General features: G+C 46.0%; 1 protein-coding gene across 7 annotated transcripts in view; it reads left to right on the top strand.

Annotated features, from left to right (window-relative positions):
- The window catches only part of LOC124013620 (neurexin-2-like), a 1,135,017-nt gene that overhangs the window by 133,268 nt on the left and 984,845 nt on the right, over window positions 1-16,904 (top strand). For all 7 annotated transcript variants that reach the window (XM_046327950.1, XM_046327944.1, XM_046327948.1 and 4 more), the window contains exon 2: window positions 12,937-14,423. In XM_046327950.1, coding sequence (XP_046183906.1) covers window positions 13,712-14,423 — 712 coding nt within the window. In that variant the 5' untranslated portion in view covers window positions 12,937-13,711. The remainder of the gene's footprint in view (window positions 1-12,936; window positions 14,424-16,904) is intronic.

The following is a 16,904-nucleotide window of genomic DNA, read 5'->3' as shown; positions in this document are numbered from 1 at the left end:
AAGGCTACTTGTCACATGACCCTCTGGAAAAGAGAGATGACGTTTTATTGCATCCAGGGGACATGGAATTGATGCCCTCCGCTTTTTGCAATGGGGGCGTCGTCACGTCTTATGCCTGAAAGCTCTCAAGGTGCTGAGGAACGTCATGAGCACATGTTGACAGCTTGATATCAGCTCTCCATCGTATAAGTGGTGGTATCTGGGTAGTTAGCAGCTCAGAGGAATGTTTATTCATGTTTTTAACTTTCATCTGATAAACAAAACTGCCTAAATATTTGTATTGGTAATTGCATACAGTTGTCATGAGTTACCCATTTTTTGCGGTAAAACAACTAAGTCAAAATTCATGAAATCACACTTAAATAACTACAAGACATTACTACAATATGCAGTAGTTTGTGTTTCATCCAAATATTTGTATAGTTCATGTCTCCTTGCTCTGCAATGAATGACAATATACACAGCATTGTTAGGAATCCTGAAATGAGGAATTCTCCTATTATGCAGTGCAGAATGACTGTCTGTCTGCATCTGAATGGTTTGTCTGTAGAGCGGTGTTTCACCTCTAAAATAGACACAAGGCCATTGTCCCATACCACTAGGTATCAGTTCCTTTTAGATGTTTCCTTGGAACGGGAGGGAGGGAGGGAGGGAGGGAGTGAGTGAGTGAGTCAGAGTGAGTCAGAGTCTCCGGGCACGGCCAAAAAGGTATTGTGTGCTTCTACCAAAACAGCTTCAGGCATTCACTAACCAACACACTAATACTCACACACTAGTTCAGATCGGAACAGGTTACAGCGTTCCTCCTCTCAGCTGCAGAGGTTCCAATTCATATTCATCAATGACAGATCTCGTTTAGAAAACAATCGTCACCCTAAACAGCTAGTTCCTCGAAACCTCTGCTCCACGCTTTCAGTCTGCAGCACTTAAAACTCGTTGGTCATAATTGAACCAGCAATCCCTGCTACTCCCCCCCCCCCCCTTCATAGGCTGGGGAATAGACAGCAGGGATGAATGTGAAAATCAAAGCGTGAGAGAAAGGAGGGGGGTTGGGTGACGAGCGAGAACAAGTGTCATGTTTTGTCTTATTTTGTCTTGTCATTTTGCTTTTCCCTCTGTTCGTTTTCCCCCTGCTGGTCTTTTTAGGTTCGTTCCCCTCTTTCTCTCTTCCTCCCTCTCTCTCTTCTCTCTATCGCTCCGTTCCTGCTCCCAGCTGTTCCTATTCCCCTAATCAATCATTTAGTCTTCCCACACCTGTTCCCTATCCTTCCCCCTGATTAGAGTCCCTATTTCTCCCCTTGTTTTCCGTTTCTGCCCTGTCGGATCCTTGTCTATTGTTCACCGTGCTGTGTCTGTGTATCGCCCTGTCGTGTCGTGTTTCCCTCAGATGCTGCGTGGTGAGCAGGTGTCTGAGTCTGCTACGTTCAAGTGCCTTCCCGAGGCAACCTGCAGTTCAAGATCGAGTCTCCAGTCTGTTCTCGTCATTACGAGTGGAAATTGTGCTTTATGATTGTATTTTTACTTTACTGGATTAAAGACTCTGTTTTCGCCAAGTCGCTTTTGGGTCCTCATTCACCTGCATAACAGAAGGATCCGACCAAGAATGGACCCAGCGACTATGGATTCTCTCTACTCTACTCTCGAGTTCCAGGGAGCGATGCTCGGCAGACACGAGCAGGAATTGTCTGCTGCTCGACATGCCGTTGAGACCCTGGCCGCTCAGGTCTCCGACCTCTCAGGACAGTATCAGAGTCTTCGTCTCGTGTCACCAGCTACTTCCGGTTCTTCCGAGCCTCCGGAACCTAGGGTTAATAACCCACCATGTTATTCTGGGCAGCCCACTGAGTGCCGCTCCTTTCTCACCCAGTGTGATATAGTGTTCTCTCTCCAACCCAACACATACTCAAGAGAGAGACCTCGGATTGCCTACGTCATATCACTCCTTACTGGTCGGGCTCGGCAGTGGGGCACAGCTATCTGGGAGGCAAGCGCTGAGTGTACTAACAATTATCTGAACTTTAAAGAGGAGATGATAAGGGTTTTTGATCGCTCAGTTTTTGGGAAAGAAGCTTCCTGGTCCCTGTCTTCCCTATGTCAAGGTAATCGATCCATAACGGATTACTCTATAGAGTTTCGCACTCTTGCTGCCTCCAGTAACTGGAACGAGCAGGCGTTGCTCGCTCGTTTTCTGGAGGGACTCCACGCTAAGGTTAAGGATGAGATTCTCTCTCGGGAGGTTCCATCCAGCGTGGATTCTTTGATTGAACTCGCTATTCGCATTGAACGACGGGTAGATCTTCGTCACCGAGCTCATAGAAGAGAGCTCGCGTTAACTGTGTCTCCCCTCTCTCCGACACTACCGTCTTTCCCCACTGACTCAGGTGTTGAGCCCATGCAGCTGGGGGTATTCGCATCTCGACTAAGGAGAGGGAACGGAGAATCACCAACCGCCTCTGTCTCTATTGCGGTTCCGCTGGTCATTTTGTCATTTCATGTCCAGTTAAAGGCCAGAGCTCATCAGTAAGCGGAGGGCGACTGATAAGCGCTACTAGACGGTCCTCTCCGTCAAGTACATGTACTACCTTACCGGTCCATCTACGCTGGACCGGATCGGCAGCTTCCTGCAGTGCATTAATAGACTCTGGGGCAGAGGGCTGTTTTATGGACGAAGCCTGGGCGCGGAACATGACATTCCTCTCAGACAGTTAGGGAGCCCACGGTCATGTTTGCCTTGGATGGTAGTCCTCTCCCCAGTATATTATATGAAACACTACCTTTAACCCTCACTGTATCTGGTAACCATAGTGAGACCATTTCTTTTTTGATTTTTTGTTCACCTTTTACACCTGTTGTTTTGGGTCATCCCTGGCTAGTGTGTCATAATCCTTCTTTTGATTGGTCTAGTAATTCTATCCTTTCCTGGAACGTTTCTTGTCATGTGAGGTGTTTAAGGTCTGCTATTTCTCCTGTTTGTTCTGTCCCCTCTTCTCAGGAGGAACCTGGTGATTTGACAGGAGTGCCGGAGGAATATCATGGTCTGCGCACGGTCTTCAGTCGGTCCAGAACCAACTCCCTTCCTCCTCACCGGTCGTATGATTGTTGTTCTGATCTCTTCAAGAAGCGTTTTGCATCCGCTCCTATCCTTGTTGCACCTGACGTCACTAAACAGTTTTTTGTTGAGGTTGACGCGTCGGGGGTGGGCGTGGGAGCCATTCTGTCCCAGCGCTCCGATACTGACGATGGGGTCCACCCTTGTGCGTATTTTTCTCATCGCCTGTCACCGTCGGAACGTAACTATGATGTGGCTAACCGCGAACTGCTCGCCATCCGTTTAGCCCTAGGCAAATGGCGACAGTGGTTGGAGGGGGCGACCGTTCCTTTTGTCGTTTGGACTGACCAAAAGAACCTTGAGTACATCCGTTCTGCCAAACGACTGAATGCGCGTCATGCTCGTTGGGCGTTGTTTTTTGCTCGTTTCGAATTCGTTATTTCTTATTGCCCGGGTACTAAGAACACCAAGCCTCATGCTTTATCCCGTCTCTTTAGTTCTTCTGTGGCTTCTACCGATCCCGAGGGGATCCCTCCTGTTGGGCGTGTTGTCGGGTTGACTGTCTGGGGAATTGAGAGACAGGTTAAGCAAGCACTCACGCACACTGCGTCGCCGCGCGCTTGCCCTAGTAACCTTCTTTTCGTTCCTGTTTCTACTCGTCTGGCTGTTCTTCAGTGGGCTCACTCTGCCAAGTTAGCTGGCCATCCCGGCGTTCGGGGTACGCTTGCTTCTATTCGCCAGCGGTTTTGGTGGCCTACTCAGGAGCGTGACACGCGCCGTTTCGTGGCTGCGTGTTCAGACTGCGCGCAGAAGTCTGGTAATTTTTTTTCTGCTTCTGCTCCTGGTCTTGCTGGGTTTCAGTCTGTTCCCTGCCATCGCATCTCTCCTGTTCTTGTTCCTGCCCTTGCTGTGTCTCAGTCTGTCCCTAGTTGTTACTCTCCTGGCCTGTTTGGTCCTGTTTGCTCTAAAGCTTTCAGTTCTCTACCCGTGTCTCATTTTTTTTTAGAGTAGTACCCTAGTTTCCCTTTTTATCGTTTTTCGTTACGGTCCTGAGGAGAGGAGTTGGGTTCTTTCTCGGGACGTGCTGGACCGTTTGTGATCTATGATTTCCTCCGTTGCCGCCAGTGTTCCTCCTCGAGAGCGCCAGGAGGCGCTCGGTGAGTGGGGGGGTACTGTCATGTTTTGTCTTATTTTGTCTTGTCATTTTGCTTTTCCCTCTGTTCGTTTTCCCCTGCTGGTCTTTTTAGGTTCGTTCCCCTCTTTCTCTCTTCCTCCCTCTCTCTCTTCTCTCTATCGCTCCGTTCCTGCTCCCAGCTGTTCCTATTCCCCTAATCAATCATTTAGTCTTCCCACACCTGTTCCCTATCCTTCCCCCTGATTAGAGTCCCTATTTCTCCCCTTGTTTTCCGTTTCTGCCCTGTCGGATCCTTGTCTATTGTTCACCGTGCTGTGTCTGTGTATCGCCCTGTCGTGTCGTGTTTCCCTCAGATGCTGCGTGGTGAGCAGGTGTCTGAGTCTGCTACGTTCAAGTGCCTTCCCGAGGCAACCTGCAGTTCAAGATCGAGTCTCCAGTCTGTTCTCGTCATTACGAGTGGAAATTGTGCTTTATGATTGTATTTTTACTTTACTGGATTAAAGACTCTGTTTTCGCCAAGTTTGGGTCCTCATTCACCTGCATAACAACAAGCATTAAGAAGAGGTTGGTGTCAGAGACAGAGAGAGAAACCACAGTGTGCCATCACAGCAGCAAGATCTGTGACCTGTTGCCACTAGAAAAGGTCAACCAGTGAAGAACAAACACCATTGTAAATACAACCCATATTTATGTTTATTTATTTTCCCTTTTGTACATTAACTATTTGCACATCATTACAACACTTTATATAGACATAATATGACATTTGAAATGTCTTTATTCTTTTGGAACTTGTGTGAGTGTAATATTTACTGTTCACTTTTTATTGTGTATTTCACATTTGTTTATCCATTTCACTTGCTTTGGCAATGTAAACATGTGTTTCCCATGCCAGTAAAAAACATTGCATTGAATTGATAGAGAGAGAGGGAGAGGGAGGAAGAGGTGGGTATGTGGGAGGAGAGAGGTTGTTAGCCAATGAAAGGGCAGACAGTTCTGCAATAATGTTACACATCCATTCTTCTTCTCTGGTTGTGATTGGCACCGTAAATAATGGCCCATACGGGATGTGTGTGTGTGTGTGTGTGTGTGTGTGTGTGTGTGTGTGTGTGTGTGTGTGTGTGTGTGTGTGTGTGTGTGTGTGTGTGTGTGTGTGTGTGTGTGGGATGATAGGTAAGGGGTCTGTAAAGGTAATACAGGGCCAGACACTAAGTGTCATTGATGTGATGGAGCGGGTCTCTTCTCTGTTCTATAGCTCACACACAATTCGGTCTCAAAGGTACATACAGGGCCAGACACACAAGTGTCATTGATGTGATGGAGCGGGTCTCTTCTCTGTTCTATAGCTCACACACACTTCGGTAATACACCCTCACACACACACACAGACACACACAGTTGCCTTTCTCCTCTCTCTGCTCTCTCTCTGATCAACAGGACTTTTCAGAACCTAACACACAGACTCTACTCCTCTCTCTGTCTCACTCGCCGCTGCTCTTCATTCTCCTGCTCCCTCTTTTCAAACTGTGTCAGCCATTTTGTTGTCTTGATCTGCAAAATGCTGATGTCTTGATGAGGTTCTCTGTCTCAGTGGGTCTCTGCCTCTCTCTCTCTCTCAGCTCAAAATACAGATTATCCCTTGAGTGTGTGTGTGTGTGTGTGTGTGTGTGTGTGTGTGTGTGTGTGTGTGTGTGTGTGTGTGTGTGTGTGTGTGTGTGTGTGTGTGTGTGTGTGTGTGTGTGTGTGTGTGTGTGTGTGTGGTGTCAGTACGGTGTCAGTGTGTGTGTGTGTACGGTGTGTCAGTGTGTGTGTGTGTGTACGGTGTGTCAGTGTGTGTGTGTGTACGGTGTGTCAGTGTGTGTACGGTGTGTCAGTGTGTGTACGGTGTGTCAGTGTGTGTACGGTGTGTCAGTGTGTGTACGGTGTGTCAGTGTGTGTACGGTGTGTCAGTGTCTGCATGTGTGTGTGTACGGTGTGTCAGTGTCTGCATGTGTGTGTGTACGGTGTGTCAGTGTATGCATGTGTGTGTGTACGGTGTGTCAGTGTCTGCACTTGCATGTGTGTGCATCCTTGGAACCAGGCTTGGAGGTTAGTAGAACGTTGATCTCTATATAGAGCTTCTGCTTCAAATCACCTTCTCATAGCCTCTTCTCGTAGCTGAGTTTCTGAGACAATCATTGGAAAGATTTCATGGCTCAGATTTTTTGAGACAATCAATGGATACATCGCATGGCTGAGTTTCTGAGACAATCCATGGAGAGATCTCATGGCTGGCTATGGAAGCTTTGGAGGAGATTCTCCACAGACAATGGGAGATCTCTCCATTGATTGTCTCAGAAACTTGGAGCTACAGTATGAGAATGCTCAACCCTGGTGTGACTTGTTTCAGCAGAACTAAGTGATGTGTCTGAGCTAGTCTGTGGTGGGTGAGAGAGGGGGGAGGAGGGAGGGGCTGGTCTGTGGTGGGTCAGAGAGGGTGGGGGAGGAGCGAGGGGCTGGTCTGTGGTGGGTGAGAGGGGGTGGAGGGAGGGGCTAGTCTGATGGGTGAGAGAGGAGGAGGAGGAGGGAGGGACTAGTCTGTGGTGGGTGAGTGAGGGGGAGGGGCTAGTCTATGGTGGGTGAGAGGGGAGTGGAGGGAGGGGCTAGTCTGGTGGGTAAGAGCGTGTGTGGGAGGAGGGAGGGGCTAGTCTGTGGTGGGTGAGAGAGGGGGAGGGGAGGAGGAGGGAGCGGCTAGTCTGGTGGGTGAGAGGGGGGGAGGAGGAGGGAGGGACTAGTCTATGGTGGGTAAGAGAGGGGGACTGTTTATTTTATTTCTCTCCTTCCCTCTCACCACTCTCTCCCTCTTTCCTTTCCATCTCCCCTCTCCCTCCCTCTCTCCCCCTTCCCTCTCTCCCCTTGTCTCTTCCTCCCCTCCCTCTCTCTTTTCAACCTGAGGAATATCAAGTGTCTCAGCATGGCTCTGTGGTTAATTAGCTCTCAGCAACAGCAGCAGCAGCAGCAAGCTACCTGGCGGATGAGACGCCACCACACCTCTCATGAGCAGAGATTTATGCCATGTGTGTGTGTGTGCGTGTGTCAGAGTGAGAAAAGAAATAGAGAGAGAGAATGAGAAAGAGAAATAATGAAAGAGAGAGAACAAGAGAGACAGAGAACAAGAGAAAGACAGACCGAGAGAACAAAAAAGAGAGAGAACAAAAGAGAGAGAGAGAGAACAAAAGAGAGAGAGAGAGAGAGAGAGAGAGAGAGAGAGAGAGAGAGAGAGAGAGAGAGAGAGAGAGAGAGAGAGAGAGAGAGAGAGAGAGAGAGAGAGAGAGAGAGAGAGAGAACAAAAGAGAGAGAGAGGTTCATAGAGAGAGAGAGATCGAGAGAGATAGTCATGGACGGAAAATAAGAGAGACAACGGGAGAGAGAGAGAGTCATAAAGAGAGAGAGAGAGAACGAGGGAGAACGAAAGAGAGAGAGAAAGAGAGTGAGAGATGTGTATTTTGGCATATGTGTTTTGGTTGTCATGTTTTTGTGTAGACTCTATGTTTGTGTGTCTCAAGTGAGATGTGAACATGCAGTATAGTATCCTTCCAGACCACAACCATAACCACTGCTATAAGTACAGCAACAACCACAGACAACTACTCAGCCAACACCCTACTCAGCTAGAGACACACAGCTTTGATAGAAAAAAAGACAGCGAGACACACAACAGGTGTGACAATATCTGCAGGGTTGTGGTATAAGTGTGTAGGATATGAACACTGCTGGAAGGGGGAAAACCAAAAAAAATGAAACACCAGTGGATGGACTTCTTTCCACTAGCTCTGTTGAGGCTTTCGATGCAATGATGTGAAAGTAATGGGGTCAGAGGTCGCCTCACGCCACCCTGCACACGTCGGTAGGGGATCTCGACAGAGTTGCCAAGGCCCGCTTGGCTGAGAAAAGGGGTCAGGGGTATGGGGGCGTGCGTAGATTGCCTTAGCCTCTCACTCTGTCTCAGTTTGGGCGAGATGGTTTGGCTGCGGGTGAGAAAGTATCAACCCGTGGTTCTCCAGTAAAAGGAGAAGCCAAATGGATGTCATGCTTGTGGTCAGAAAAGTGTTTAGAGAAAACTCGAAACATCAGGCCTCATTTAGTGCCTTGGATTGGAAGACAGACACTGTTGTATAGAGGGACGGCACCCCCATAACATATGAAATGGAAACTGGATGGAGGGAAATGTTTTTATGTCTCTCTCCCGCCCTCTCTCAATATGTATCTCTTTCTCTCTCAAATCAACCTGGTCTCAGATGTTTTTATGTCTCTCTCCCGCCCTCTCTCAATATGTATCTCTTTCTCTCTCAAATCAACCTGGTCTCAGATGTTTTTATGTCTCTCTCCCGCCCTCTCTCAATATGTATCTCTTTCTCTCTCAAATCAACCTGGTCTCAGAGCATTTCGTATTATTCTGTAAATCCGAGAACACTTTTTAGTGTGATATATTAGGTTACGTGTGGTTGGTTTTAACTTGTAAATGTCCTTCATCCATTTCATATATGTTACAAATGGCAATTTGTATTATATTTAACAAATTTGCTAAGCTTACAATATTTTACCAATTCTAGCTAGATGGCTAACCTTAGCTAGGGCATGGGATAGCGTTTGGGTTTAAGGGTTAAGGGTTAGAGTTACATTTAGGAGTTAGGCTAAAGGGTTAAGGGTAGGATTAAGGGAAGGGTTTGCTAACATGCTAAGTAGATGCAAACTAAATTATATATACAAATGTATGTGGACACCCCTTCAAATGAGTGGATTCAGCTATTTCAGCCTCACCCGTTGCTGACGGGGTTATAGAATCGTGTACACAGATATGCAATTTCCATAGACAAACATTGGCAGTAGAAGTGAAGTGACTTTCAACGTGGCACAGTCATAGGATGTCACCTTTCCAACCAGTCGGTTTGTTTAATTTCTGCCCTGCTAGAGCTGCCCAGTCAACTGTAAGTGCTGTTATTGTGAAGTGGAAACGTCTAGGAGCAACAACGGCTCATCTACAAAGTGGTAGACCACACAAGCTCACAGAACAGGACCTCCGAGTGCTGAAGTTACAACACTCACTACCGAGCCGCATACAAGCCTGAGATAACCATGCGCAATGCCAAGCGTTGGCTGGAGTGGTGTAAAGCTCACCGCCATTGGACTCTGGAGCAGTGGAAACGTGTTCTTTGGCGTGATGAATCACGCTTCACCCTCTGGCAGTCCAAACGGGCGACCTGGGTTTGGCAGATGCCAGGAGAACGCTACCTGCCCCAGTGCATAGTACCAACTGTACAGTTTGCTGGAGGAATAATGGAAGCAAAGGGGGGACTAACTCCATATTAATGCCCATGATTCTGGAGTGAGATGTTCCACGTGCAGGTGGCCACATACATTTTGTCATGTAGTGTAGCTAAAAAGTAGTAAGTAGTTGAAAAGTTGCTAATTAGGCAAAATGCTAAAGTTGTCCGTGATGAGATTTGAACCCACAACATTTACATTACATTTAACATTTACATTTAAGTCATTTAGCAGACGCTCTTATCCAGAGCGACTTACAAATTGGTGCATTCACCTTATGACATCCAGTGGAACAGCCACTTTACAATAGTGCATCTAAATCTTTTAAGGGGGGGGGTAGAAGGATTACTTTATCCTATCCTAGGTATTCCTTAAAGAGGTGGGGTTTTGGGTTGGGTTGCTAGATATTCGTTGTATATTCCTTCCGAGTCACCCGAACCAACCACTCTACTTACTTACATAACCATCTGTCATATGTAGCCACACCATACTAATTTGAATGTCCCGGATTTACGGGATTTACGGGATTTACGTTTACTATGTTTACTATGTTACGTCTAGTCTATTAGACCAGGCTGCTCACATGCATGCACGAACACACACAGTACAAGCAGTAGGAGATGCTCCCTCTGCTAAATGCCAGCGATTTCCAGACAAAAAAAAACAAAAAAATCTATGATAATATTCAATGCAACAACGAGGGAATATTCCAATTCTTGTTACCCATCTGGGACAAAGATACAGTGTAACTCTTAATTTAAAAAAATCCCCACTGTCAATTATACTAAATTTAAAAACCTATCGGTGTATACAGTATGCCATAGCAATGTGTTTTTATTTTTCAGGTCAGATTCTACCAGTGATAATAAGATTTACCCTAAATAGATAAAGTTGGTTCAACGCCAGCTGGAGCAGAAAATACATTTTGTATCTCAGATTGTTCTGGCAATTCTCACATAGAAACTTAATTGTAAGGAAATCTTTTGACATGCTCTGTACATTTGCATCACAAATCATTTTTTTGGAAAATCGTGGCCAATTTAGGCTCTTTTTAGACCTATACAATCCTGCTTACTGTAAGACCCAATGATCTGTGAACCATACATGATACAGACAACACATTGTCATTATACTCCCAATAGTGTCTTTTCAAATATGGAGTACGTCTATATTCTGAAATACACATTTTCATGTTCATTTATTCCACGTAAATATTATTAATATTAAAATCTCAAAATTACCCTTTTTGATTTAGCTTATTTAAAAAAATATTGTTTGGAATATTTTTAGAACAATATACAATTGGATATACTACAATATACAGTCGTGGCCAAAAGTTTTGAGAATGACACAAATATTAATTTTCACAAAGTCTGCTGCCTCAATTTGTATTATGGCCATTTGCATATACTCCAGAATATTATGAAGAGTGATCAGATGAATTGCAATTAATTGCAAAGTCCCTCTTTGCCATGCAAATGAACTGAATCCCCAAAAAACATTTCCACTGCATTTCAGCCCTGCCACCAGGGGCAGAGGTCTTGAAAAAGAAGGGTCAACACTGCAAATATTGACTCTTTGCATGAACTTCATGTAATTGTCAATAAAAGCCTTTGACACTTATGAAATGCTTGTAATTATACTTCAGTATTCCATAGTAACATCTGACAAAAACATCTAAAGACACTGAAGCAGCAAACTTTGTGAAAAATTATATTTGTGTCATTCTCAAAACTTTTGGCCACGACTGTACTATTGGAACACAGAGTGGGCTCTCTGGTACATTTTATAGGTTTATAACCAATCACAGCCCTCCTTTAGGACTGCACATTCAACAAATCACCAGCAGAGGGAGTTCCCTTTAAATCCAATGTCCAATTTTCATAAAATGTATCATAACTCAGAATTAGCAGAGAGCCCAGTCTGGAAATTTGATTTACTTGTAGAGCACATTATTCCTGCTAGCGTGGAATCGCCTATATGCATTTTCAGATATATGCATCTTCCTCCTTCCAAAGAGAGCCTGAGCTGTCTCAGGCTATGAGACGTATGTATGAGACGTCCTAGCTCCATAATCTGCACTGTATTGTCCATATATCAATAATGATTTCATCTATGGATGTTATTATGCAGGGATTCATTTATGGGGACGCGTGTGAGAGCAGAGGATCTTATGCAAACAAGCAGCTAGCGTGACCAAAATAAATCAGACATCTCTCTCTCCCTTTCTCGAGCTTTCTCTCTCCCTTTCTCCATCTTTCTCCCACTCTCCTCAAGGCCTGACACGCTCCCTCGCCAGCATTACTGTGAAAATGTTTGCCCCAATCTCCCTCTCGGTCACTCTCTCTCTCTCTCTCTCTCTCTCTCTCTCTCTCTCTCTCTCTCTCTCTCTCTCTCTCTCTCTCTCTCTCTCTCTCTCTCTCTCTCTCTCTCTCTCGCACATGGATAATGTCGTCATTCTGAAGTCAGGCAGCCAAGCACGGCAGCCTGAGTGAGTGTGATCAGCGGGGTTTAATTGTGAACTGTCTGCGATGGAAATTAAATCTCACTTCAGAAATAATGGGAACGGATTAGGCCAGGGACAAGGGTCAATAGTGGCTATCCTGGCAGCCATTGACTCCACGGCATCCCACTGAAAATGAGACTTTTAATATGATTGCTTGTGTGTGTTTGTGCGTTCGTTTTGTGCGTTCGTGTGCGCGTGTTCAGTTAGGTGGAGAACCTAAAGCCTACATACAAAAACGGTTGGCCGGTGATTTATTGAAAGCCTTATTGCTGAGTTATTGATAGTCAAGTCATGGATTTAAGCATTATATGCTAGGGAGCTTTGAGCACTGTGTTTAGGACCAATTGTACTTGGCAGACAAGTATGGAGTAAGGCATTTTGATTGGCTGTTGATATACACCCAGTAGGGTCTGAGTAAATCAACACGGATGGAGTGAGGCATTTTGATTGGCTGTTGATATACACCCAGTAGGCTCTGAGTAAATCATGCACATGAATGTTGAACTTCATACCAGACATATGTACATATTTCTTACTCTAGTCTTGGTTTCCAACAGACTAATGGACACCAGTAATGGATTTCATGTATAGAACATTCAGTCAAGTTGTCCACGTCTCTGAGGGGGAACTTGATCAAAGAGAGACCAGCTGGCAAATGGAAATATGTCCCCTACAAAGCAGATCCCCAAAGGAACTCCATTTACAATTTCCATGCTTATTTTTCATGTGCTATTATTGCTACTACTTCTACTACTGTATTCGAACCATGATCTCCCTTCAGTCACAAGACTGCATTGGCGCTATGAGCTAAAGCCTAGGGCTTCAGTTTGGGGAGCTAACACAAGTCTTACTTACAAGATTACTCATCACGCATTTCACAGGACCACCTCCATTACACAAAGTACCAGGGCCTAATGAGGTTTCTCTGTCTGTTTCTTCCAGATCCCTGACTGTGGGGACGATGAGGGGACCCAGACCAGTCTAACCTGTGGTGGACCAACCAGAGGCTTCAGGAGAGGAAGGCTTTAACGCCGTTGGCGCCATGAACATACCCTGCTGTCCACGTGACACCAGACAGCTCTGACACACTCCTCCTCAGCGCTCTCTCTCTTCCTCCCCTTCTCCCCCCCCCCCTTTCCCAAAAACGACATCTATAAAACACGCCCACAGAGACTGACATACGTTTCCTAAAAAGCTACATCTGGATTCCAGGGGATTTCTCTTTGGAATAAGGAGTTGAGTTGGGGAACGGAACGCTGTGATAAAATTATCGTAATTCCCCCTAACCGTCCGCTGGCCTCGTTTTTCCCAGTCAGTCCCAGAGGTACCAACCAATGGAGAGACGGAGAAGAGAGTCAGGATAAAGCAGCCAAGAAGTAAAGCAAAAAAAAAGAAACTGCCGAGCAGGGTTGGAATCTGGAATTGGGTCCTGTGAGGGTTTTGCTTCTCTGACATATCCCCCAGCCTAGAGGAGGAGTCAGCCTAGAGGAGGAGTCAGCCTAGAGGAGGAGTCTGCCTAGAGGAGGAGTCAGCCTAGAGGAGGAGTCAGCCTAGAGGAGGAGTCTCTGCCTAGAAGGAATCAGACATAACAACTATTGTTTACACTTAACAAAAACGAAACTACAGCAGCTGCAGCTGTAGCTAGTCTAGGCCGAGCTACGTCACTGTGTGGAGGATTTGAACCAATAGCAGGGTTATTAGGATTGGGATTGTAACCATGACGAGTGGATTGAGGTTTTCCGCTTTGCTCATGGGGCCCTTGGTGTTCCTCAGTCTGCTGGTGACAGCCCGGGCGCTGGAGTTCGGCGGGGCCCCCGGCCAGTGGGCCCGCTACGGGCGCTGGGAGGCGGGCTCGCTGGGCGAGCTGAGCTTCAGCCTCAAGACCAACATCAGCAAGGCTCTGTTGCTCTATCTAGACGACGGCGGCAACTGTGACTTCATGGAGCTCCTGATCGCTGGAGGGCGCCTCCAGCTGCGCTTTGCCATCCACTGTGCCGAGCCCGCCACTTTACACATGGAAACCCAGGTCAACGACGACCGCTGGCACATGGTGCTCCTCACCCGCAACTTCCGCGAGACTCTGCTGATGGTGGACGGCGAGACCAAGATGGCGGAGGTCAAGTCCAAGCGGAAGGAGATGGCGGTGGTCAGCGACCTGTTCGTGGGCGGCATCCCGCCCGACGTGCGCCTCTCAGCCCTCACCTCCAGCACGGTGAAGTACGAGCCCCCGTTCCTGGGCCTGATCTCCAACCTGAAGGTGGGAGAGACACCCCCCACCCTGCTCAACAGCCAGGGCATCCAGAGTGACATGGAGTACCTGTGCACCAAGCAGAACCCCTGCCTCAACGGAGGTTTCTGCTCCATCCAGTATGGCGAGGTACACTGTGACTGCACGCACACTCGCTACAAGGGGAAGTACTGCAAGGAAGGTAAGATCAGGAGCTAGCTGAACAGCTAATACCCTTTTTTTCTAATGCACCTTAGCACGTTCCCAGAAAAATAGAGACGTTCAATCTCTCTACCACCTCAATTTAATCGTGTTGTTTGTTTGTTTTGCTTTTTATGTGTTTTGAGATTATTTTCTGTAATGAAAAGCGTTAAACAAAATACATTATTATTATTATTATTATTAACTATGGTGAATGCATAACCAGGCCAGCTCAATACAGTTGGTTTGGCTCGGGATTGGTTCAGTACGGTGAAAAGTCCTTAGCATAATATACTGTAGGAAAAATCGCTAATTCCTTAGCATACTGTACTGTAGATAAAAGCGCTAATTCCTTAGCATACTGTACAGTAGATAAAAGCGCTAATTCCTTAGCATATTGTACTGTAAGCAAAAGCGCTAATTCCTTAGCATACTGTACTGTAGATAAAAGCGCTAATTCCTTAGCATACTGTACTGTAGATAAAAGCGCTAATTCCTTAGCATATTGTACTGTAGGCAAAAGCGCTAATTCCTTAGCATACTGTACTGTAGATAAAAGCGCTAATTCCTTAGCATATTGTACTGTAGGCAAAAGCGCTAATTCCTTAGCATACTGTACTGTAGGTAAAAGCGCTAATTCCTTAGCATGCTGTACTGTAGATAAAAGCGCTAATTCCTTAGCATACTGTACTGTAGATAAAAGCGCTAATTCCTTAGCATACTGTTCTGCAGATAAAAGCGCTAATTCCTTAGCATACTGTACTGTAGGCAAAAGCGCTAATTCCTTAGCATACCGTACTGTAGGTAAGAGCGCTAAGTCCTTAGCATACTGTACTGTAGATAGAAGCGCTAATTCCTTAGCATACTGTACTGTAGGTAAAAGCGCTAATTCCTTAGCATACTGTACTGTAGGTAAAAGCGCTAATTCCTTAGCATACTGTACTGCAGTTAAAAGCGCTAATTCCTTAGCATACTGTACTGTAGATAAAAGCGCTAATTCCTTAGCATACTGTACTGTGTATAATAAAGTGCTAATTCCTTAGCATACTGTACTGTAGGTAAAAGCGCTAAGTCCTTAGCATACTGTACAGTAGGTAAAAGCGCTAAAGTCCTTAGCATACTGTACTGTAGGTAAAAGCGCTCAGTCCTTAGCATACTGTACTGTAGGTAAAAGATGAGTTAGCTGACTCGCTAACATAGTGTACTGTCATCATCTTCAAAGCAGAGCAAAGGCAGCAAGCCCCCAATGCTAATGTTTATGTATTATTCTAATGCAATCTTGTCTTTGACCTTTGGAAGTTTCCCGGATAGAGTGGAAGCTAGTGACTCACACTTTGGGAGTAGGCCATGTGTGATGTCTACACTGTGGATAATGTACAGTAGCGGGGAATGTAGGCCATTGTTCTCTCGGCACAGATGGAGATGAGTGTGAGAAATGAACTGAAACAGATGGAAGTGATGTTTCTCATCCTTTTGTTTTATGGAGGGGGATGCTATGGAAACATGGTGGAGATGCGCGATACAGGCTGTTGCTGCCTTTTCTCTGGAAAAGTTCCCCTCTTTTTATGCTTAATTGTTCAACTGCAAAAGGAGATGTTGCTTGTTTGTGAGGTTTGAGACGAGAAGTGTTTTGTTAGAGACTATTTCGACACATGTATGGATTATATATTTTGTTGTAGCTGTGAGATTTTTTTTTTTTTAAGTAATACAAAACATACAAATGACAACAAACATCAATTACATCACACCTGCCCAGACCCACATGCTCATGTGTGGCCTATATCTGATATAAGTCAACTTGTGCATTGACATTGCAGGATGTGGTAAACTAAGCTAGATGTCTACACTTCCATTTCCTTTTCCCTCTCTCTCTTGGCCAATCTCTCCATCTCTTCTCTCTCTCCTCCATCTCCCAAATGTAATTTCTCCCCCTCTGTTTCTCTCTGCCCTCGCCGGCATTTCCTTTTGGAATCTGTTCCTTTCCTGCCAGATTATGTCAAAGTCTGTTGACTGTAAATCTCTGCCTCCCGCTCCTGTCTCTGACACATCTCATCGCCTGATCTATCTGTGTTTTGCCTCTCCTCTGTTCGCGTTGTCTCTCTGTTTCTCTCCTCTCCGTTCTCTCTCTCTCTCTCTCTGTTCATCCTGCAGCGTTTCCTCTGCCCAGCTAATATCTCTTCTCCTTCTTCAGGCTATCTCTGCTCTCTGTCTCTCTCACCCCCACCCCTGTCTCACTCTCTCTCAACACATATCTGTCTCTCACCCCCACCCCTGTCTCTCTCTCTCACTGTCTCTCAACACATATCTGTCTCTCACCCCCACCCCTGTCTCTCTCTCTCACTGTCTCTCAACACTTATCTCCCTCTCACCCCCACCCCTGTCTCTCTCTCACTCTCTCTCAACACATATCTGTCTCTCACCCCCACCCCTGTCTCTCTCTCTCTCTCACTCTCTCTCAACACATATCTGTCTCTCACCCCCA

The sequence above is a fragment of the Oncorhynchus gorbuscha genome, linkage group LG25 (genome assembly GCF_021184085.1).
Source record: "Oncorhynchus gorbuscha isolate QuinsamMale2020 ecotype Even-year linkage group LG25, OgorEven_v1.0, whole genome shotgun sequence".
Taxonomy (NCBI): domain Eukaryota; kingdom Metazoa; phylum Chordata; class Actinopteri; order Salmoniformes; family Salmonidae; genus Oncorhynchus; species Oncorhynchus gorbuscha.
Note: the sequence above shows the minus strand (reverse complement) of the source record. Positions and strands in the feature narration are given on the sequence as shown.